The following is a 21,018-nucleotide window of genomic DNA, read 5'->3' as shown; positions in this document are numbered from 1 at the left end:
GGATAGCCACCGCGTCGGTCGCCGCTTGGGGGCAGGGACGCCGCGCGCCGGTCAGCTGTCAGCAGGAGCGCCGCCGCAGGTGCAGTGAGGTAGGTCGCTGGATCCGGCTAGGCCGTGACCATGAGTAGAGATGGCTTGTTGTTGATTTTGCAATGTGACAGGCTGTATGTATCCTGTATGGTTTGTTTGAGCCTTAGTTTTTCAATCTTGCTATGTACATATCACTGCAGCCTATAACCTTATTGAGTTATTATTGTGCACAATTGAAATTGTTGCAACGGGTGTGGGTACCCATCACCCGTGCGGGTGCGGGTATGGGGGAATTTCTCACCCGTGGGCGGGTGTGGGTTTTTTAGTGGGCATATTTAGTTTTAATGGGTGTGGGTACGTGCAGTGGAAACCCGTCGGGTCCATACCCATTGCCATCTCTATCCTAGTCGCACAAAGGTCAGGGATGGAAATTTCGGGAATTTCGCCCCTCTGGCAAGCAATTATTTTGAGCATTTTTCTGGACTTTTTTTCAAATATTTGTGAATTTGATCATGATTTCTTTAAAAAGTTTTGCATTCCGAAATGGAAAAACGTGCGATTTAATTCACTAGTTATGATGAAAATTGCAGGAGAGGGGGTCTCGGTGACTAAAACTCTGACACCCATGGAGGCACGTTATCTTCTGCCGGCAGTGCTTATCGGTAACAGCAAGGACGGCGAAGTAAGTCAACGGGACAACAGATTAAGGCCCCTTTTAATTCAAAGGAAATTCATAGGATTTCAAGAACTAAGGGTGCCAACTGAAACTTCAAATACTAAATCACTGTCAATACTTAGACCTTTTCGAAATACCTAAACTAATTAATTATGAACCTTCGAACCTGCAAACATGGTCATCCAGTACTGGAGTACCCAGTGTCATTTTGAGTGTGCCACCTTGGATTTGCTGCTCGCAGTTATCAACAAAAGTATTTATCTTAAGCTCATTATGAAATTATGTCTTTTTTATTGGCCTACTGCTTGCATGATTTCCTTCATGACTTCCTTACCACTAGTTGTAATTGAGATATTTATCACACCTTATTTGACTGAAGTGTTGATTGTACCTCTCTCTCTCTTCCTACTTGACACACTGTGTATATATACCAGTACATCCTTTACTCATATTTGCAGTGAATATGTGATTTGAGATTTTGGAGGAAACCAAAACAAGAAGATGGTGTGAAGTACCATAGTTTATTATGTTTCATTTTACCTTAATTCATTTAAAAAATAACATTTTTATTTTGGTACCATGTCTCGTGTTGGAGGTTGTACTAAGTATGCCTGGTGTGGTTGTACTAAGTGGTTGCATTGGTTGTATTCTTATCAAAAGTATATTGTATGAGAATTTTATTGTGCTCCCCCCTTGATACTATATTGTGTTATCCATTTATTCAATACTATTTCTGTTTGTTAATATATCGAATGAAATGTTTGTTAGTATCTCAAATGAAAGTTTGAGGTGTATAAAAAATATCGTCACGGAATTTGCTTATAATATGACATTGTTACTTATCAATAAAATTATGTACATCTCACTAAAATGATGGTATGTATTTATGCATGGGTTCTTGTTCCATGTATATGAATTGAATTGTACTCAAACAATGAATTCAGATATGGTGCTGTAGTAGTAACGACTGCAACTTTAGCAGTCGGACCACATTATAGCCATTGGATCGATGGAGCCAACGCCGGATTCGCTGTCATCCTGTTTCACCATCTATGCTACAGTAATCGATATAGTACAAATTTGCTACAGTATTTTCTGAACAGCATTTTCCTGCCACCTGAGCCGTTGATTTTTTATCCATCGACTGCACTGCAACTGCTAAAGTTGCAGATCTTGATCCTCAAATAACTTATTAACTTATTGGTAATAACTAGTTCTCTACTCTATATCATGATAGCACTCTCCATGCATTTTGAGCTTATTGGTAATAAGTAGTTCTCTACTCTGTATCATGATAGCACCCTCCATGCATTTTGAGCTAATATTTTCACACTTCACTTTTATATGCAAATATGAGTTATTAAACATGTTCACTACGCAATAAAATAATGGGATGAAGAAGAATAACATAAACATGAAACTATTGTCATGTGCATAATCTAAAGTATCTTGGCAGGGGAGCTACGTAATTCCACTCATCGCCCTCCACCGCTTCCCCCCTGTAGTTCTCTGAGGAAAAAAAATACATAGATCCAAGGTGTCAGAAATTTTAATAGTGTCGAACCCCTTTACGTTTTTATTTTTTATTTTGTGCATATTTCGAATATCGATGATTGAAGAAACTAACTAAGGCCTTGTTCGTTTAATCCCCGGATTGAAGGGGATTTATTCCACACCTATTATGGTGTGGAATTATTCCCCCTCAATCCCCTTCAATTCTCTTCATTCCACTCCAAACTGAACAAGGTCTAAAGGGGTTGGAGAATTAGACTTTTTTTTTTACGTAAGTTGGAGAATTAGACTCCGAACCCCCTAGAGATCCATAATTCAGCATCACAAACCACGTGATCTTCCCCTATAGATGGAGCTCCTCTGCAACGGGATGGCCACATTGAGTGAGTGAGGAAAAGTGCAGATCAAGGCGAGCCGGGGATTACTCCTTGACACCTTTCATGTTCTCGTTACGTTTGCAATTCTCTCTGTATTGATCCCTATAAATTCACAACATCTACGAAGGTATCTTTTGATATATAGGCTCATTTTTTAACACCAATGTCTGTCAAATAAAGGAGACAATGACGCGAGGGTTCAGAGTTTACATCGATTGGCCCTTGTCCACGCTAAAATCATCCCGCCGCTGTGTTGTACATGTAGAGAAACGCCCAGAGATCTTCCGACTAGCTCCATAAGATGGTAGGTTTGCCAGTCTGGGTTCGAAGCCTCAGTGCCTCACCCCTTCTATTTTCTGTGCTGTACCTGTACGCTAAAATAATAGTACACGCTAAAACGCGACCTGCTGGCTGCTGCCACTAAAACGCCACCTTTCTTCACTTCTCCACGATACCACCATTGTCTCGCGCCTCGGAATAGTACGTATTCTTTTCGATCGTTACCTGGAACTGAAAGAGAGAGAAATATCGATCCAAGGGGTTTGGATCGAGATTATGAAATTGTTTTTCTCGCGGTTTCAGTATGAATTCCTAAACAAGTTCAGTGATGTGATGCGTTTGAAGCCAACGTGTGTTGATAGAAGAACGAATGCAAGTTTTACCTGAAACTCTGAACTTGTGGAAGTGCACGGCCGGCGTCATGAGACAACTACTGCTCATCGGCAAAGCCCAAAAAACCGTCGAGACCTTGATGCTTCTTCTCCCAGCACAGGGCTGGGATTTCAGCCCATCCAAACAAATGAAACAAGGCTTGGTCTAAAAATTGTCCTTTGTTGCTATAGGCATTTGAACAAACTGTGCCGGTTGAAACATCAAATGCTAAACCACTGCCAATACTTACACCTTTGGATGGAGATTCACAAATAAAATTTGATAATTTTTATGATCTTGTTATGCTGTGGGAGTTTTTATTAGTTTATGTGTGATTTTGTTTATTTAAGTGTGAGTTTTTGTTAAATTGGTGTAATAATTGGTTGTAGCTCTTTGGTCAAAGGTTGGGGATTATATTCCATTATCTTTAAAAAAGAAACTTAGACCTTTAAGAAATACTGGCCCCAATTCAGAACCTGCAAACAACTCATTTGGCAATCAGCCATCCAGCAACCAACATCATTTTGAGTGTGATACCTTAGTTTTGCAACTTTCAGTTATCAACAGAAGTATCTCTCTGCAGCTCATTGTGAAATTATGAAGTTGTTACTGGCATACTGCTTGCATGAGTATTTCCTTATATCCATGAGCTTAAGCAATAGGAATATCATGTGAGTTTTCTTCGTGCATGCATTTCTCTTACTGTTAGTGGAGCTAGTTGGTACTTGGCACTAGTACTGCTCATGTTTTATTCCACCAGCATGATAAGGTTCATACTTTAAGACATGTTATATTCACAGTTTTTGCTCTCCTTCCCCATTCGGCAACACTATATATATTTCATCAGATCATTCCATATATTTGCTTGTGTTCTTGGTGTTTGATTTGTTAAATTACGTTTTCCAAAGCTACTATGACACTGAAATCTTATCTTGGGTAAGATTTTGGAGTAAACTGAAACAAACCTTTAAAAAATCACTATTAATTAACATCATTAGACCAATTTCTCGCCACCATGTCTATATTTTTATGCGTAATGTATTATATATCTCCGTTATTCTTTTTTTGTGTTGACTTAACATTGTGGAGGAACACTACTTAGGAAATACATGATTTGCTTATCCTTATATTAAGACGAGTAAATTGCATATTGGTACATATATCTTTACCATTGTTCCACATTGAACCACATATGGTTCAACATTTTCACTTAACACTAGATCTTTTTCCAAAGTTGCAATTTGGACTAGTGGCCCACTTATTAGTGCCTACATCTCTCTACATCTCTCCACCTGCATTACTATGAGATTAGAGTCCTTCGCAGGAGAAAAGAAAAAAGAAAGGGGGCATGTATAGGCCGATTCATCAATCAATGGATCGATTAAGATTCAAACAGACTATACGAGCTGCTTAAAAAAACATGGATCTCACTCTGCAAAGAGAAAGGGTTCAGGAATTAGATAGGTGCCTATACGAGCTGCTTAAAAAAAACATGGATCTCACTCTGCAAAGAGAAAGGGTTCAGGAATTAGATAGGTGCAGTACATTTGAATTGCATCGACCCCTGATGGCCATGGATGCCACGGCCTTTGCCTAGACGATTAGCTCCCGCTTCATCCTACTCTCTGATGGCCACCGACACCACGGCCACCATGGGCGATGAGTTACCGTCGGTCCGCCACAACTGCTGCCGTTCCTGCACAACGGCCTCTCCTCGCCGTCGCCGACATCGATAACAGAGACGGTCACCGCCGCCGTCGCCGCCGGCAGCATGGCCCTAGCTAGCATCCAACTCCATACTCAACCACAAACGCAAACTATGGAGATGGCGAGTCTGCTCGATCAGTAGCTCCAATTTTCCCTTTTCATCCTCAATCGTCATTGACAGGTGGGCCACTAGTCCTAATTGTAACTTTGGGTAAAAAGATCTGGTGTTAAATAAAAAAGTTGAACCATAGATGGTTCAATGTGAAACTATGGTCAAAATACATGGCCCAATCTACAATTTACTCTATTAAGACATAAGATGTTTGAGTATATCCCAAGCGTGCAGAACTATCAATAAAAAAGGAGGGGGGAGAGACAACAACATAAACTGAAGTACATCAGCTCTCTCCATTTGGTAGAAAGCAATCTCAACCGTTAATATCACTTTATTAAAAGGTTATCTCTTTTACTATCATCTCATCTGACGAGAATAGAAGGATAAATTAGTAAGGGTATTATTTCAGCAAAAGTTTACAGTGAAAATAAGTGAATATCGAGAAAACAAATAAATATTTAATGTCATGGGTGTGATTAAAAAATAAAAACTGTATCGATTGGAATGCATAAAAACAGGAAAAGGAACCGCAGTGGGAACAGGAAAATATGATCACGTACGGACATACCATGTATAGAACTGCTTAGAAAAAAAAAAGAAAGAACAAAAATATTGGATCGTGCACGAACTTATATTTGTAAAAAGGGGAATTTATCACTACCCAAAAAACAACATGTTTTTTCCGACCCGGTCCGAACAGACCAAACATAACATATTATGTTCTAAAATAATAATAATGATAGTTTTGATTTAATTTATGTGTGTATGACAAAAAAACCCATGTGTTTTCGTTGTCGACCTGGTGTGGACTGTTCAGATGAATTTAGGACGTAACATATTTTTTCCTAAAATAATAGTCCTTTAATTTATGTGTGCACAAAAAAACCACGTGTTTTCCCGATAAGATTCAGACATAACATATTTTATCATAACATAGTTGTTTTGCTTTAATTTATCTGTGCACAACCGAAAACCACGTGTTTTCGTTGTTGGCCTGGTCTGGACCATCCTGATAAATCCAGACGTAACCTATTTTGTCCTAAAATAGTAGTTTTGCTTTAATTTAAGTGTGCACGATTGAAAAACCATGCATTTTTTGTCCACCTAGTCCGGGCATACCGGATGAAATCCGGACATAACATATTTTGTCATAAAATAATAGTTTTAGTTTAATTTATGTGTGTACGACCGAAGAATCACATGCTTTTTCGTTGTCAACTTGGTCCGAACAGACCGGATGAAATCCAGCCGTAATTTTTGTGTGTACGACCGAAAAACCATTTGTTTTTTTTGTTGACCCAGTCCAAACCATTCGGATAAAATCGCGAAGTAACATATTTTATCCTAAAATAATAGTTCTTAAATTTACGTGTGCACCACTGAAAACTCAGTGTTTTTCATTGTTAACCTGGTCTAGACCATCCCGATGAGATCCAGACGTAACATAGTTTATTCAAAAATAGTAGTTCTGCTTTAATTTATGTGTGCATGATAAAAAAAAACCCACGTGTTTTTTGTAAACCCGGTTTGAACAGACTGGATAAAATCCAAACGTAACATATCTATTATTAAAGGAATAGAAAAAGGAGCCTCCACATTCGCTCTCATGGCCTAGAAATTCTCACATTAATCGGATAAAAAGAAAAGGCAGAGTCCATATAGAAATACAATTTAGAAATAGCTGAAATTCGAAATTAAAAAATAAGAAATATTAGAAGAGGAGACTAGAGTCCATATAGAAATACAATTTATAAATAGTTGAAATTCGGAATTAAAAATAATAAATATTAGAAGAGGAGACTAGATTCCATATAGAAATAATATTAGGAAATAACTGAAATTCGGAATTAAAAATAACGAATATTAGAAGTAGAGTATAGAGTCCATATAGAAATACGTTAAGAAAAAAAATATAAATTCGGAATTAAAAAATAAGGAATATTAAAAGTAGAGTATAGAGTCCATATAGGAATTTAAAACTAACTAAAATTTGAAATAAACATAATAAAATTAAAAGTAGAGTTTAGAGTCCGTATAAAAATACAATGTACAAATAACTAAAATTCAAAATTAAGAAAAACATGGAAAGAAGAGTTTAAAGTCAATATAGGAATACAATTTAGAAGTAACTGAAATTCGAAATTAAAAATTAAAGAATATTGAAAGATGAGTTTAGAGTCCACATAGAAATACAATTAGAAATAAAAAAAATTCAGAAATAAAAATAAATAATATTGGAAGAAGAGCATAGAGTCTATATGGAAATACAATTTACAGAAAATTCAGAATTAAAAAAAATATTAAAAGACGAGTCTAGAGTCCATATAAGAATATATATAATTTACAAATAACTAAAATTTGATATTAAAAATAATTAATAACTAACACGTATATAAAATACAATATAAATATTACACATTAGTAGTTTTGTAAAGTTATTGCAAAATTTAAAATTATGTTGTCATTTTAATATATTTGAATAATATAATGAGAAAACATATATGTTATTATATGAGAGAAAATATAATGATGCTAGCCGCGCAATCTGCACCGGCCACCGTGCTAGTTTTACTTTATAGTTCTGCTTTAAAGGCTAGAGAAACGGTTAGCCGGATATATGTCGCCGCCGGCGAGATCTACACGTATCGCTAGCGGGATGCAGAGAAACGGATTACCGGGGATGTGTCGCCGCCGGCGGGATCCACACGCGCCTCCTGCCGGAGGACTAGCCACTCGCCACCCAAAAGCGCCGTCGGGCGAACGAGTTGCGATCCAATTTTCTGATGAAATATTGACGATGCGCTGCCATGCCAGCCACAGCTAGTGTCACGATCAAAACGGCCCACCGGTGCCACGATGCAAATGGGCCTGACGCTAGGGACCCATTTACCCTAAAAAGAAATATGTAAATGGCTAAGTTACTCTGTTAACAAATTACTAATTTATCCTTAATAATAAATGGTTCAAATTTTCTACTGGTAATATAATACTACCAGTAGAGAGTACTGGAGCATTGCTCTAAACTGAAATCCTATATCTCGCAACAGGATTGTGCAAGCATGTTACATTATCGTAGGCGTCAATTTGGCTCTAAGGACCATACCCACCTAAGAAAAAAATCAGGTTTCTCAAAAGAATAAGATATCTCTTAATAGTGAAAATATTGTATCTATTATGTGTTTATTGTGTTTCTCGAAACATATCTCTTAGAAAAACATCTCTTATAGCGAGCAGTAAGAGATATGTTTCTGAGGTCTATATTTGGGCATCCACGAGTACACTTGGTCGCTAGCTCTGGCAAAACTGGATCCTCCGTTCTGTGTTCCTTCACATCAAATTCACAAGCTAAGTTTCTTTCATAAATGCTAAAACAAATCATAAAGTAGCTCTAATTCATCCGTCTTATGCTCCTCCTCTAGTCAAGAAGCAGAGGCATTGCCTCAATGGAAGACCCGGCCATATTAATTGGGATATTTCATCTCTCGTTCCCACACCGATTTCGCTAAAGCGAGAAAGACCTCCAATGAAGGAAAAGTGATGCAAGGAGGGTCGGAGATTAAAACTCCGACCCCCATGAATCAGTATGAGCTAGCCACGTGATCTTCCGCCGTGTCAAAAACACTCAAAACATGTCATAAACTAACTCTAATTCATCCGCCGTGTGCTCCTCCAGTCAAGAGGCAGAGGCATCGCCTCAAAGGAAGGCCCGGCCATATTATTGGGATATTTCATCTCTCGTTTTGAGACCAACTTGGCTATCTGTTTTGGGAGGATAGAGCTCCCATAATGCAACCGTAGTATCCGCCGAGCAGGAAGCCAACAGCTTGGAGTCCGGTGAGAATGTCACTGCATTACACTGCAAGCCAAAAGGACGAACACAAAGTTATGTTCCGTGAAGCTTTGGCTGAACGATCAATATAAGGTGATATCAGGGACCGACAGGCATTCCTTCCCTTTTGAGCTGAGGAAAAACAGCATGGTAAATTTTGAAAGAAAATGTTATTATATGAGAGAAGCTGCATACCGAAGCACTGTGATACTTTAACACTGCTAGAGCGTTTCCTTTACTGTAGCTATACACACGAATCCTGCAATGATGTAACAATTGCAAACTTGGATCATAATCATCAACTAGAAGACAAGATTAGTAGCGACCAAAATCACAAAGGAGCCATCATTAGTACAATTTGTACTCGTCACTCAGGTATTACTACTTAATAGATTATATATATTAAATCATATGTATAATGTACCTACTAACTTGAGCATGTTAATTCAGGATTTAGGAAGCCACTAAAAATAGCTTATGTTAACATCCTGGTCATCAAGGAACAGAATGGGAAAAACAAACCTGTGATCCCAACCAGCGGTCGCTGCAATCTTGTTGTCTGGCCGAATTGCTGTGCCTGCTATACCCGGTCGCTCAAGTTTTATTTCTTTCCTGAGAATAAATGCACCCTGTAATTGGAACAAAACTGCATGCCAGTAAATCAAAAGATGGCTTACCAAGTTAAACCAGCATTCACTAATGTAATTGCAAAAGCTACAACAGAAGCAAATGCATTTTCCAGCGGTGATAATTTTGTTATGAAATGTAGAATGTTTATATGCCTGTAACTGGAAATAACTACTATCCTCCCTGAGGAAAAGAATTACTACCCATCTAGCTAATAAAAAAACCATGGTTGTGCGCGTGTTTCTTGCTTCAGATATGAAGGGATTCAAATATCACAGATGTCAGAAGTGGATATCAGAAGGATAATAGTGCAGTCTCCAACTCTAGGCCTACTTCTGAGTGTTAAACACTGCTAAACTTAACCTTCAGTATACTGCATCATTTAGGAAATTGAAATGCTTATGAACCTTGTCAAGAAGACAATAGCAGATGACGTTGAAGTCAATATTACAGAAAAATAATGAATGCAAAGATCTCCTTAGCAGCTTATTTCTTTATATAATTGAATGACTAGCAGATAATTGGAGATAATTAATAGCACGCCATCAGAGAAAGCATAAAATCAATGTCAACTTGGGCTAGCTTTGTACTGCACGTACATAACATGGTTTTTTGTACTCACAAGGTGCACCTTTCACGACAAGAGTAAAGATTTGTGTAGCAGGAAACAGGAAATCAGAAAATTTGGTGCACACCTTTTGATGATCAAGGCCAAACATGACTATTTTATCATCAGCACCTCCTGAGATCCCCCCATTGCATAGCCCATCAATAGCAATGGATAAAGCTGCACACCGGACTCTTATTAGATCATACATTATTTCCAAACACCAAAGATATAAACATAGCTACTACTGAAAAAAGGATAGGTTAAATAACTAAAATAGTAATTTTCAGAATGGAGAGCAACCTGATTCTGAGTGATATTTCACTGAGGATACAGGTAGACCAGGATTTCGTACATCCCACAAAAGTGTGCTTCCATCTTCGTAACTGATCACCATAAAAGCAAAGGTTTACTAAAATGAGAACAGTCCAAAAGATGTTAAGCAAAGGAACATTTGTTTTCTTTATGCAAGGGAAAAACACACTGTTAAACAACAACAACTGGGATAAAAGGCTTTCTGCCGTGGCAAAACAGGAGCCTAGGTAATGGCTGTTAATAAATGTGCTTGGGTTTGCACGCTTAACCTTGACAAAAAAATATCTGGACACAAACCTTGACAAAATATTTACATAAGCTGCACCACAAGGGAAGAAAGCTTGCACAGCCATGCATAGTCCTACAATCAACAGCATGAAGTTTTCAAGGATTACTTAAAGCATGAATGCAAGGGAAAAACGAATGTCATTGGGCAATTCAAATGAATTGTTATAAATGTCCTGCAGTGTGCAAATGCAGAGCGGCATAACAGCACACTAGCTACAATAGATAAATTGATGTGAAGCGCAATTTTGTGAACTTAGCAAGCTACTACAGTGAAGAACTGAAGAACATACGTGCAGTCTCATATCATAGAAGATGTATTCATCCTAAACCACATCTATGAAACATTTGCTTCAGTGACTTGTAAAGCACATATTTCTGGCTGATGGCAGGATTTGACAATTTCCTGCTGGATGGGACAGCATCATGGGATGCTACGCTAGCATGAATACACTCGGTATTGTGCATAAGGAAGTAAAATAGTGACACGGCTCGTAAATAATTCTGTTAAGTCAAATACACAAAGATACAGCTATGCTCAGCAAGTATTTATCCTTCAAGGCAATGACAAAGGTATCCTTGTCCTAGTACAATGCCAACAGCCAGTCTATAATCACCAATGCAGCTCCTAATTTATCATCAAGTTCCTGCTTCTTCCAACTATTTCTTGAAAACTAACATTATGCTTTAAAAAATATGGCACCAAAGACATGGTGGGGGCTAACCAGAACCTAGGAGTATAAATGCTTGAAGGTTCTACCAAGCAAGAGATCAGATCGGCACCAGACGTACCACCTTATGCTAGCTCAACCTACATTTGGTATGGTTCATAAGACAAAACAATTACAGCAGAAGTTGTGGAGATGAACCTCTTTGCTTGGTCGGGTGATCAGCCAGATTAGCGCTGCCTGTTTCAGGCAAGCACATTACCTTTATTGCGTTATCAATATCCCAAAGTTCAACCTGTATTCACTTTGTTATTTAGTGACAACATGAAAAAATTGAAAACAGGGCAAGAAAATATGTAGGCACAAAAAAAACGATGAATTAGTTATGTTCTATTGCATCACGCTATGTTTTGCTCAAAGTCAAGATTAAAAACTAACCTGCGATGATTCTTGACCAGCGATTGCCATTATATTTGGTCCTTTACAGCAAGTGCCTAGGAAATACACCATTAAGTCAATCATGAAGAGAGTCACTAAGGAGTTCTCTGACACCAATTTCTTGTCAAGAGTGATCAAGTTTCTAGTTGCTCTCTTTTGTTTGAGATGCTGAAATCATGCACTACCTAGTTCACGTTCTTCAGTAACTGTGCTTTGTGACTCAATGTCACCAGTTGCGGAGATCAAACCAGATTGTGTGCAGCATGTAGAACATGTTGACTTAACGAGTGACATTTTGCAGAAATGGTATGTACTTGTTCTGATTGTATATAGGGCCCTCCTGAAAGAACCCAAGAAATTGGATTTGCATGCCACGGAAACTCAAATAAGAAACACAAATGAAACACAGCTCAAACAAAGAAGGTTGACAAGTATGTGTTTTACCATATTCCTTCTGGACCTTACACTTATCATCTTAATTAGGACAAGGTGCTAGTCAACAATACCGAGGAGGCTCTGACTAGTTTGTTTAAGTTTCTTCATCAATTTACCACTACAGATCATGTAAAGTCCATTGACACAAGAATATGATAGCACTAAGTTGGTATATATATTCTTTTATTATTTAAGAGCTATAAGATCTTCAAGAGGCATATGGGGACCTGCCCTACAGACTATAATCAGGTTAAATATACTGACAAAACATTAATAGCATTACACTTATGCTCTGGTGGATGCACTTGCAGCAGAATAAGGACAACAGGATGGAGTATCCAATTACCTGAGCAGATGGACTTTGTGGAGCAGATGCAATAAATGGTGGAGTATATAGCAGGTAGTTTCAGGATAGATACACTTGGTTTGGTGGCATCAAACCTAATGAGGCCTACATGTGTAGGAGTAAAAGTTGTCTTGCAAAGACTTCTCTTGATGGGTTGTATATCTCTTCTAGTATTCAAAATATCTTTTGTCTATATGTATGCCCATGTCTTCTTCTCCTTGCATTTACATTGGTAAAGCCTACTATTAACCAAGTCCTAATTTATGTTAAAGGTAGCATGTTCTATTTTTTCTTTTTAAAAATTGTATGTCAATCCTTAGCATGTTCCATCCAAAGAAAGATCCAATTCTAACTCCTATTACACTTCATGTGCAATGAGTCATACCGTGAAAGCCCAGCTTCCTCGATTTCCCAGCATTTGCATGATCCATCCCTACCTTGACTGCCTCAGCATTAGAAACAGATATATCGATCAAAATTCAATCCAAATCGTAACAATGTGAGAGGCACTCAACTCAAAATATGCTACTAAAGTTATGACACTTTTATGTTCCATCTGTATAGTACAATGCGCTGATGCTGTCTAGACTGAATAATCAGAAAGATAATACGGTCATATATGATATGAAGAGGTTCAATCCTACTTGCAATGCAATTCCAATCCGAAAAGGCTGTGTACTCAAATCGAAAATATTACACTGATTCAACCCGATGTTTTAACGCATAACAGCTACGGATGCTTCTTATCTAGCCTGTTGCAATAGCATCCTAGAATGATGCAAACCTACAGCCAGCAACTCCTGAAAAAATCACCTCTGTTCACTCACCTAATGATTTTGTTTCCAAGTCTGGTGCTAGCAGCCACTGAATATACACCAGCCGATCCACCATGAGCCCTGCAAAATCGTATGCCCTCGCATCAAATATCCCTCAAAACGAACCAACCATAATCGTTGACGCGGAAATAAATTACCAAACCGAGGAGACGGTGCGGTGGCTCGCTGTGTCCCAAACCCTGAGTTCCCCGTCAGCCGCGCTGGATGAAGAGCAAACCCCAAAATGCAAAAAAGCAGAGGAGATGTTACCGAGAGCGTGATCACAAGCGCGAGGGCTCATACACACGCGCTGCTGCGGCGGAGAATCAGGCAAGGGGGGTTTTGGGGGGTCGAGGGGAGAGCGTACCCGGAGAAGATGAGCGGGAGGGAGGGGTGGAAGCAGACGTCGTTGACGGCGGCGCGGTGGCCTCGGAGCACCGCGACGGGGTCCGGCGCAGGTCGGCGGCGGCGCGGCGGGTTCTCGGCTTCGGCCAGGGCCATGGCTCGGGCTGCGAGATTAGAACTTTCTGGAAGCTTCGGCGTGAGGTCGAAGTAGACAGTGACCAGATGAGAATGGTTTGAGGCCTACTAGAGAACCGAGTGGGCCGGAGGGCTGGGCCTGGGAACTTTATTACATGGAAAAGGAATAAGTTCACTTTAGGTTCCTCTATTTGTCGCCCAGTCCAAAATTCATCATAGACCGCAAAACCGGATACAACACATCTCCTAACTTACAAAACCGTGCAAACGAGGTCCCTCGATGCTCGGTAGTATTGTGTCTAGTTTTAGCTGACATGGCGCCTACGTGACTCCTTTCACTATGTCTTCGTCTTGTGTGGCATTAACATGGCACTTGCATGCCAATTCGATCTCGGGAAAAAAATTAAAACCGTGGGACCCACAAATCAGTTTGACATATAAAATAATAATAAATAGTGAGGCCTATGTGACCCAACATATCATCCTCACTACTCCTGCTTTTAACAATTTAATTAATTTTATCAATAGACCATACCATTAAAAACAAGAGAAGCAAAATAAAAATAATAGTGGTACTCTGATTATCATCTATCCCCTACCTCTTTCTCTATCTTTCTAGCTGGTGGAGTGGCCCATCAGTGTATCGGGTGGGCGACGCCTGGAGTGGACGACAGGCAGCGGCTGGAGCAAGCTAGCAGCAAGAAGGGCGCCAAGGGCCGGGAGCCACTCTCCTCCTCCTCCTCGTCGGTCGCGGGAGGGGAGATGTCGGTGGCGGCCTCGACAGTTGCGGCCTCCCCTCGACGGATTCTTTCGGGACAGCGGCGGCGGCACCAGATGACTCAGCGGAAGGGCTCGTCGCCTCCTCCACCTCGGCGCCAGGGGTACCCACCAGGGCCTCCTCCTTCTCTGGCTCTTTCCCCTCTTCTCTCTCACCGAAACTTAGCTACTCCGACCTTCGGCGACAATGTCGATGACAGTGGTGGGGTTGTATCGGTCGCCAGAGGGGGAGTGAAGAGGGACGACTTCACGGTGTTGGGTCCGCCACCATGCGCGGTCGTTGAGGAGGTAACGATGGAGATGAGGAGCACAACGGTCTCGGAGGGAGGTGCTAGGATTGAGACGAGGAGCACGATAGTCACGGAGGGCAATGCTAGGATAGAGATGTGCTGTGCGCCGCTCCTCTTCTGTCGTCCGCCGGCTGCATGCCACTCCAATCCCGCGGTCCCGCCGCTCGCCACTCCACTCCCGCGGCGTGGCTAAAGGAGACAGAGGTAGAGAGGGGTGATGTTGAATAAGTGGGACCCATTGACATGTGGGTCCCACATATTTTGTTTCAATTTTTTATTTTCAATTTGCTGCTTTTAGTTTTTTTTGGATCGAATTGGCAAGTAAGCGCCACGTCAATGACATGTGGGATAAAGACCAAGCCGGCGCCACGTCAGCCAAAACCAGAGACAATACTACCAAGGGATCTTGTTTGCACTGGTTTCGTAAGTTGGGAGACCCGTCGTACCTGGTTTTTGCGACCAAGGGACGAAAATCGGGTCGAGAACAAATAGAGGGACCCAAGTGAACTTATTCCCAAGGAAAATGAATTTATGGCAATAATGTATTTTACGATTTGCTCCAGAATTTATATGTTTTCTCACAAGAAGTGCGTATAGGATAGCGAATTTCACATTTACCCTACAAATTCTGGAGCAAATCGTAAAATACATTATGCGTAATATAGAGAGAAACATGCCTAATATTCCATCCATACGGTATCCTATGTTAAGACAAGAACATGCCTAATATGCCTAATATAGAGAGAAACAAATACTATGAAAAAAAACAATAGTATAGGCTCTGTTTAGTTCACACAAAAATTAAAAGTTTAATTAAAATTGGAACAATGTGACGGAAAAATTGAAAGTTTGTGTGTACGAAAGTTTTGATATAATGAAAAAGTTGGAAGTTTAAAGAATTATTTTGGAACTAAACACGGCGTCAAACTTATTTGGATCCTGACACTTAAACGCGGAATTCGGCCCAAATAGTACAAGTGCCCACGCCGCTGAACAGGCCCACCAGCCCATATAACATATGCCACGTCACCGATCCGTGGCGCTGAGCTCTCCAACCAACCAGCGACGAGCACACGGATCGTGTGCTTTCTACGGCCTATCACCAGCCGTCGGATCCGATCGCGATCCCGAAACCTTTCCTCAAACGGTCACAAGAAACCGCCTCGGTCCACGCGTCCACTGCCCCCCCGCAACCCACGCTCTCCAGCCCCGCGCCTATAAAAATCCCCCCACCTCCCCTCCTCCCTCTCACTGTTCGCCTTTCCACGCCAGTTTGGTCGCTCTCGATTTCGATTTCCCCCAAATCCACCGCAAGAGAAAGCCAAGTCGCCGCCGAGAAGCGAAGAGGAGATGGCCCGTACGAAGCAGACCGCCCGCAAGTCCACCGGCGGCAAGGCCCCGAGGAAGCAGCTCGCCACCAAGGTGCGTATCGGCGTCGTCGTTTCATCTCCTTCTCCCGTTCCGATCTGGTGCTTTGTGATTTGGGTGGTTCTAGGGTTTGCGGTTTTGCTGATTTGTGTTGTTGTGTAGGCGGCGAGGAAGTCTGCTCCGACCACCGGCGGCGTGAAGAAGCCCCACCGCTACAGGCCGGGGACGGTGGCGCTCCGCGAGATCCGCAAGTACCAGAAGAGCACGGAGCTCCTGATCCGCAAGCTCCCCTTCCAGCGCCTCGTCCGCGAGATCGCGCAGGACTTCAAGACCGACCTCCGCTTCCAGAGCCACGCGGTGCTCGCCCTCCAGGAGGCCGCCGAGGCCTACCTCGTCGGGCTCTTCGAGGACACCAACCTCTGCGCCATCCACGCCAAGCGCGTCACCATCATGCCCAAGGACATCCAGCTCGCCCGCCGCATCCGCGGCGAGCGCGCGTAAGCCGCCGCCTTCGACGCGGTTGCGTTGCGTAGCGCCGAAGCGATCTGGGGGGATCAACGACGACGACGTGACGTGGTCAACTTGTTGATTCCCCTCTCGCTTCCGCGTTTTAGATCTCGTTTTCATTAGCAGCTTTGTAATAGGGTTTGGTCGGTTAATTAGTGTAAAAACAGGGTTCGGTTAAAGACTCAAAATCAAATGTTATCTGCCGTTCTTTGGATTTTGCGGTTAAGCAAAACAGTGTTAAAGACTATTAATATTCGTTTACTATATGGAGATTTGTTCGTAATCTGTTTGCCTGTGATTGCCAGCTGTTTGGCTCGTGATTCGCCTGCGTACTAGTACTGCATTTTTTTTCCTTTATTACGTCTGCGCCGTGGAATGGAAGTAATTGACGGTCACACCTGGCCGGCGGGTCGCACGTGAAACACGGCTGTGACGGTGACGCCCTTGGAATTTGAATGGCAACCGCTCGTATTCTAGACTTGTATAAATAAATTGGTAAAAGTAAAAATGGAGTGAACGCGTATAGGCTGTGTAAGACAAAAAAAAATTGTTGCCGAACCGCTTGGGCTGTTGGGTTTCTGGGCATCCTCTGGCTTGTAGGCCCAATACTGAATAATAAGCCCATGAACTGACAATACTTGAATAATAAGCCCATGAACTAATATTGTTGCTCATATACCCCATCAGACCATATCCAATCCTTTGCGCTGTGTGGGGCCCACCTGTCACTATGGCTCTATTTTCTTTAGCAAATCTGCACTGATCAGTGATCAGCTTCAAAACAGTCTGCCTTTTGTGGCATTCCACAAATGTTGTGGATTGATGTTTGACAAGTCAAATGGCATCGTTGGGATGGGCTGATGTAGTTTGAGGCATAAATTAGGGCTTATCAATATTTGGCAACTTCAATAGTGTTTAGTGTCTATTTGGTTTGAAACCAAAATTTTTAATATGCCTAAGAAAATAGGTATTTTCAATAGTGAACTTAGGCTATTTTGACTTCAATCCAAACACAACTTTAACCAAAATTTTTGACATGCCTAAGAAAATAGGTCATTTCAATAGTGAACTTAGACTATTTTAGCTTCAATCCAAACACAACTTCGCCTGATCAAATTTTGTTATTTCTAAATTTTACCAAAATTTGGTAAGATCTATTTAGGCCACAAATCAAACCAACCCGAAATGTTTTTTTAGTATGAGTATGTAGGCTTCATTAATAAATAATGATGATTAATGATTCCTAGAGTAAAAAAAAACTGTAGGCACACTGGTGATCGGTATTTTGGCAGAAATATTCACCACAAACCACAGTGCATTTATAGTTTATTGCTTTCTCCCCGTGCAAGTAATTAACCTGTTATTACAGTTTGCATAATATTTTTCTTTGTTCATAAATTTTATTACTGAGAGAAATTACTTGTAACATCTCGTTTTCTGCGTATAAAACTGTGAGAACAAGCAACCTCCAACCAACCCCAAAACACGTAGCGAAAAACCTTCAACCGAAAGAAGCACACAAGCACACCCCACCTCACAAAACCCTCAAATTCTCCCCAAAAACAAAACCATCTCTCAAAATTCAAACCACCCAACACCCACCTCTCTCCCAATTTGAATCCAAACTAAAAACCCCGAACGAAAACGCAAACCCGCAACTCCAAATCGGGTTCAGAAACACCTCCCAAAAAAACACCCGAAAAAACACACTCCCCATTTCCCCAATCCCTCCCAATCCCCCACCTCCCCGCGGCGAAAAGGTCCAGAAGCTCCCAGAAGCGGCATGCGCGGATCGGCGCGCCACGTGTACGGCCATGATTCATCTCCCCCGGATCCCGATCCGTGTGAGGCTTCCTCCAGCCAATCGCGGCGCTCCGCCCTCCGGTATAAACCGCGCGCCTCTCGAATCCGCACCTCGTCACGCACACAGCGGTTGAGCTCTTTTTCCACTACGCACTAGTAGTAGCACTCTGGTATTCTCCCATGGCGACTGCGACCGAGGAGGTTGCCGCTGCGGCTGCTGCCGCCGGCGAGGCGCCGCCGCCGCCGCCGCTAGCGGTGGTAGAGGAGGTGAAGGAGGCGGTGGAGGCACCGAAGCCGGAGGAGGCGCCGAAGGCTGAGGAGGGGGAGGAGAAGAAGGCGGAGGGTGAGAAGGAGAAGGAGAAGGCGAAGAAGGAGAGGAAACCGAGGGCGAGGAAGCCCCGATCGGCGGGGCCACACCACCCGCCCTACTTCGAGGTGAGGGGAAAATCAATTGATCGATCGATCGATGCAGTGATCATGTATTGGGTTGATTCGAGTTTGTGAGAATTTTGTGTGGTTTTGAGCCAGATGATCAAGGAGGCGATCATGGCGCTGGACGGGAACGGCAAGGCGGGATCGAGCCCGTACGCGATCGCCAAGTACATGGGGGAGCAGCACATGGGGGTTCTCCCGGCGAACTACCGGAAGGTGCTCGCCGTGCAGCTGCGGAACTTCGCCGCCAAGGGCCGGCTCGTGAAGGTGAAGGCCTCGTTCAAGCTGTCGGCTGCCGAGGAGAAGAAGGCGACGGCGGCGAAGGCGGCCAGGTCCAAGGCGGCCAAGGGCATCGTCGGCGGCGCCAAGAGGAAGAGGACCCCGCGCCCCTCCGCCGCCGCCGCCAAGAAGCCCGCGTCGTCGGCGGAGGCGAAGAAGGCGGTTCCCCCCGCCCGCCCAGCCCGCGCCAAGAGGGCGAGGAAGGCCGCCCCCGCGAAGCCGATGCAGCCGCCCAAATCCATCCGCTCCGCCATCTCCAAGAAGGCCAACAAGGCCAGCGCCTGATCATCGCCGCCGTCTCGCCGCCCGTCGCCGCCGCGCGCTGTATCCCTGTATAGCCTAGGTGTTGTCGCTTACCTAGTAGTAGTTCGCCATCGTCGTCTCGTCTGCTTCGATCGATCGAGCGCTCTGTGTCCGGTGTGTGTGTTGCGTTGTAGATAAGGTTTGGGTTTCTTTTTGCAAGGGAGGAAGAAGCTACTGTAGCATATCGCCAAGAAGCTGTAGTAATAAGATGATCTGGCGCTCGCAGCTTTGCCTTATGATCAACAAACTGTTCATATTCTTCTTCTTTTTTTCAGTTAGTTTCTGTTTTGAATTCTGATCAAGTTAAATTCTAGTTCAAAAAAAAAAAGAATCATCAAGTTCATTCAGCCTCTGGATCATTCGCGGGAGGCTGAGAATGATTTTGTTCCATGTCAAGGTGTAGGGTGCCGCGTGGCAGTGTGGCACTCGCATTGGGCAAGCTGATGAACTGCAAAAGACGCACTGTAGGTTGGATGAGGACGGCCGGTGTGTGCTGACTGCTGAAGTGCTGAGTGACTCGCGGTGGCTGTCACGATTGGTGTGATGATATTTTGCATCTGATCCTTCTTCATTATCTGTGCCCCACTAAAACGTCATTTTGATTTTTGATTTCTGCTAAGGTTGTGTGGAATCAATAGGCTGGTTTGGTTTGAGACCTAAATTAGATTTATCAATATTTGGCAATTTTAATAATATTTAGTGTCTATTTGGTTTGAAGCCAAATTTTGGCATGCCTAAGAAAATATGCAAATATGCCATTTCAATAGTGAACTTAGACTATTTTGGCTTTAATTCAAACACAATTTTATCTTACTAAAATTAGTCATGCTAAAACTTGTTAAAATTTAAAATTTAAGGTCAAACCAACCCAACATTCGTTTGGCTCTGCATCTGTCCACCGTTCTCTTTATGCTGTGCCTGTGTGTTTACTTGGGAGAAATTGGAATTTAATCAGATTTAACACTAAATTCAACATGATACTATATGTCCAACATTTAATTTATTGTATACTACTATAAATAAATTTAATATGAAATATTGCAACAAATTTAATATCGAGTATTGCAATAGATTTAATGCGAAGTATTGAAAAAAATACAAATTTAGTAGCGTACTTATCACAAAACTGAAGGTCTAATGACAATTTAACAAAATCTTCGTTTATAGCTTAGAAATAACATTAGTGACACGATTTAAGCCACAAACTTATAGTTTTGGAATAATTTTATTATTAAATATTTAGTTTTATGATATTTAGTCTTAAACCTATAATATTGTGATAATTTTTTAAAATATGTAGCTTTGTGATGCATCACCTTAAATTTGCGGTTTTATAATAATTTGAT

General features: G+C 42.0%; 3 protein-coding genes across 5 annotated transcripts; 2 read left to right on the top strand and 1 right to left on the bottom strand.

The window, feature by feature from the left end:
• Positions 1 to 8,216: 8,216 nt before the first annotated feature.
• LOC127777285 (protein DECREASED SIZE EXCLUSION LIMIT 1) lies at positions 8,217 to 13,977 on the bottom strand. Of its 3 annotated transcripts, XM_052303860.1 has the most exons (13): positions 13,801 to 13,977; positions 13,592 to 13,654; positions 13,446 to 13,514; positions 13,004 to 13,060; positions 12,023 to 12,177; positions 11,838 to 11,893; positions 11,601 to 11,694; positions 10,744 to 10,807; positions 10,435 to 10,517; positions 10,220 to 10,311; positions 9,420 to 9,526; positions 9,093 to 9,156; positions 8,217 to 8,924 (listed from the first exon to the last, which is right to left on the bottom strand). In XM_052303860.1, exons 1-13 carry the CDS (start codon positions 13,932 to 13,934, stop codon positions 8,784 to 8,786), a joined length of 1,179 nt encoding a protein of 392 aa, XP_052159820.1. In that variant the 5' UTR covers positions 13,935 to 13,977; the 3' UTR covers positions 8,217 to 8,783. The 3 variants fall into 3 exon arrangements, 1 of the variants encoding a protein (XP_052159820.1); XR_008018306.1 differs by lacking the exon at positions 8,217 to 8,924 and having other exon boundaries at positions 9,420 to 9,509; XR_008018305.1 differs by lacking the exon at positions 8,217 to 8,924 and having other exon boundaries at positions 9,098 to 9,156; positions 9,420 to 9,543.
• A 2,241-nt stretch (positions 13,978 to 16,218) lies between these two features.
• On the top strand, positions 16,219 to 17,138 carry LOC127777291 (histone H3.3). The gene is made up of 2 exons (XM_052303867.1): positions 16,219 to 16,402; positions 16,511 to 17,138. The coding sequence occupies exons 1-2, from the start codon at positions 16,331 to 16,333 to the stop codon at positions 16,847 to 16,849; spliced, it is 411 nt and encodes a 136-aa protein (XP_052159827.1). The 5' UTR covers positions 16,219 to 16,330; the 3' UTR covers positions 16,850 to 17,138.
• A 1,625-nt stretch (positions 17,139 to 18,763) lies between these two features.
• LOC127777289 (histone H1-like) lies at positions 18,764 to 19,919 on the top strand. Its single transcript, XM_052303864.1, has 2 exons — positions 18,764 to 19,093; positions 19,187 to 19,919. Exons 1-2 carry the CDS (start codon positions 18,839 to 18,841, stop codon positions 19,652 to 19,654), a joined length of 723 nt encoding a protein of 240 aa, XP_052159824.1. The 5' UTR covers positions 18,764 to 18,838; the 3' UTR covers positions 19,655 to 19,919.
• The last annotated feature ends 1,099 nt before the right edge of the window (positions 19,920 to 21,018 follow it).

Source organism: Oryza glaberrima, chromosome 6, assembly GCF_000147395.1.
Source record: "Oryza glaberrima chromosome 6, OglaRS2, whole genome shotgun sequence".
In the NCBI taxonomy this organism is placed as follows: Eukaryota; Viridiplantae; Streptophyta; class Magnoliopsida; order Poales; family Poaceae; genus Oryza; species Oryza glaberrima.
This window is presented reverse-complemented; position numbering and strand designations above follow the sequence as displayed.

What these genes read in the sequence shown, in the direction of transcription:
- LOC127777285 (XM_052303860.1), bottom strand. Translation starts at nt 13,934, where the DNA reads ATGGCCCTGGCCGAAGCCGAGAACCCGCCGCGCCGCCGCCGACCTGCG. An exon ending in CTTGGAAACAAAATCATTAG is followed by an intron (nt 13,061 to 13,445) that starts GTGAGTGAACAG and finishes ATGCTGAGGCAG; the next exon opens with TCAAGGTAGGGATGGATCAT. An exon ending in TCACCCGACCAAGCAAAGAG is followed by an intron (nt 10,808 to 11,600) that starts GTTCATCTCCAC and finishes TGTTGATTGTAG; the next exon opens with GACTATGCATGGCTGTGCAA.
- LOC127777291 (XM_052303867.1), top strand. Translation starts at nt 16,331, where the DNA reads ATGGCCCGTACGAAGCAGACCGCCCGCAAGTCCACCGGCGGCAAGGCC. An exon ending in GGAAGCAGCTCGCCACCAAG is followed by an intron (nt 16,403 to 16,510) that starts GTGCGTATCGGC and finishes GTTGTTGTGTAG; the next exon opens with GCGGCGAGGAAGTCTGCTCC.
- LOC127777289 (XM_052303864.1), top strand. Translation starts at nt 18,839, where the DNA reads ATGGCGACTGCGACCGAGGAGGTTGCCGCTGCGGCTGCTGCCGCCGGC. An exon ending in ACCACCCGCCCTACTTCGAG is followed by an intron (nt 19,094 to 19,186) that starts GTGAGGGGAAAA and finishes GTTTTGAGCCAG; the next exon opens with ATGATCAAGGAGGCGATCAT.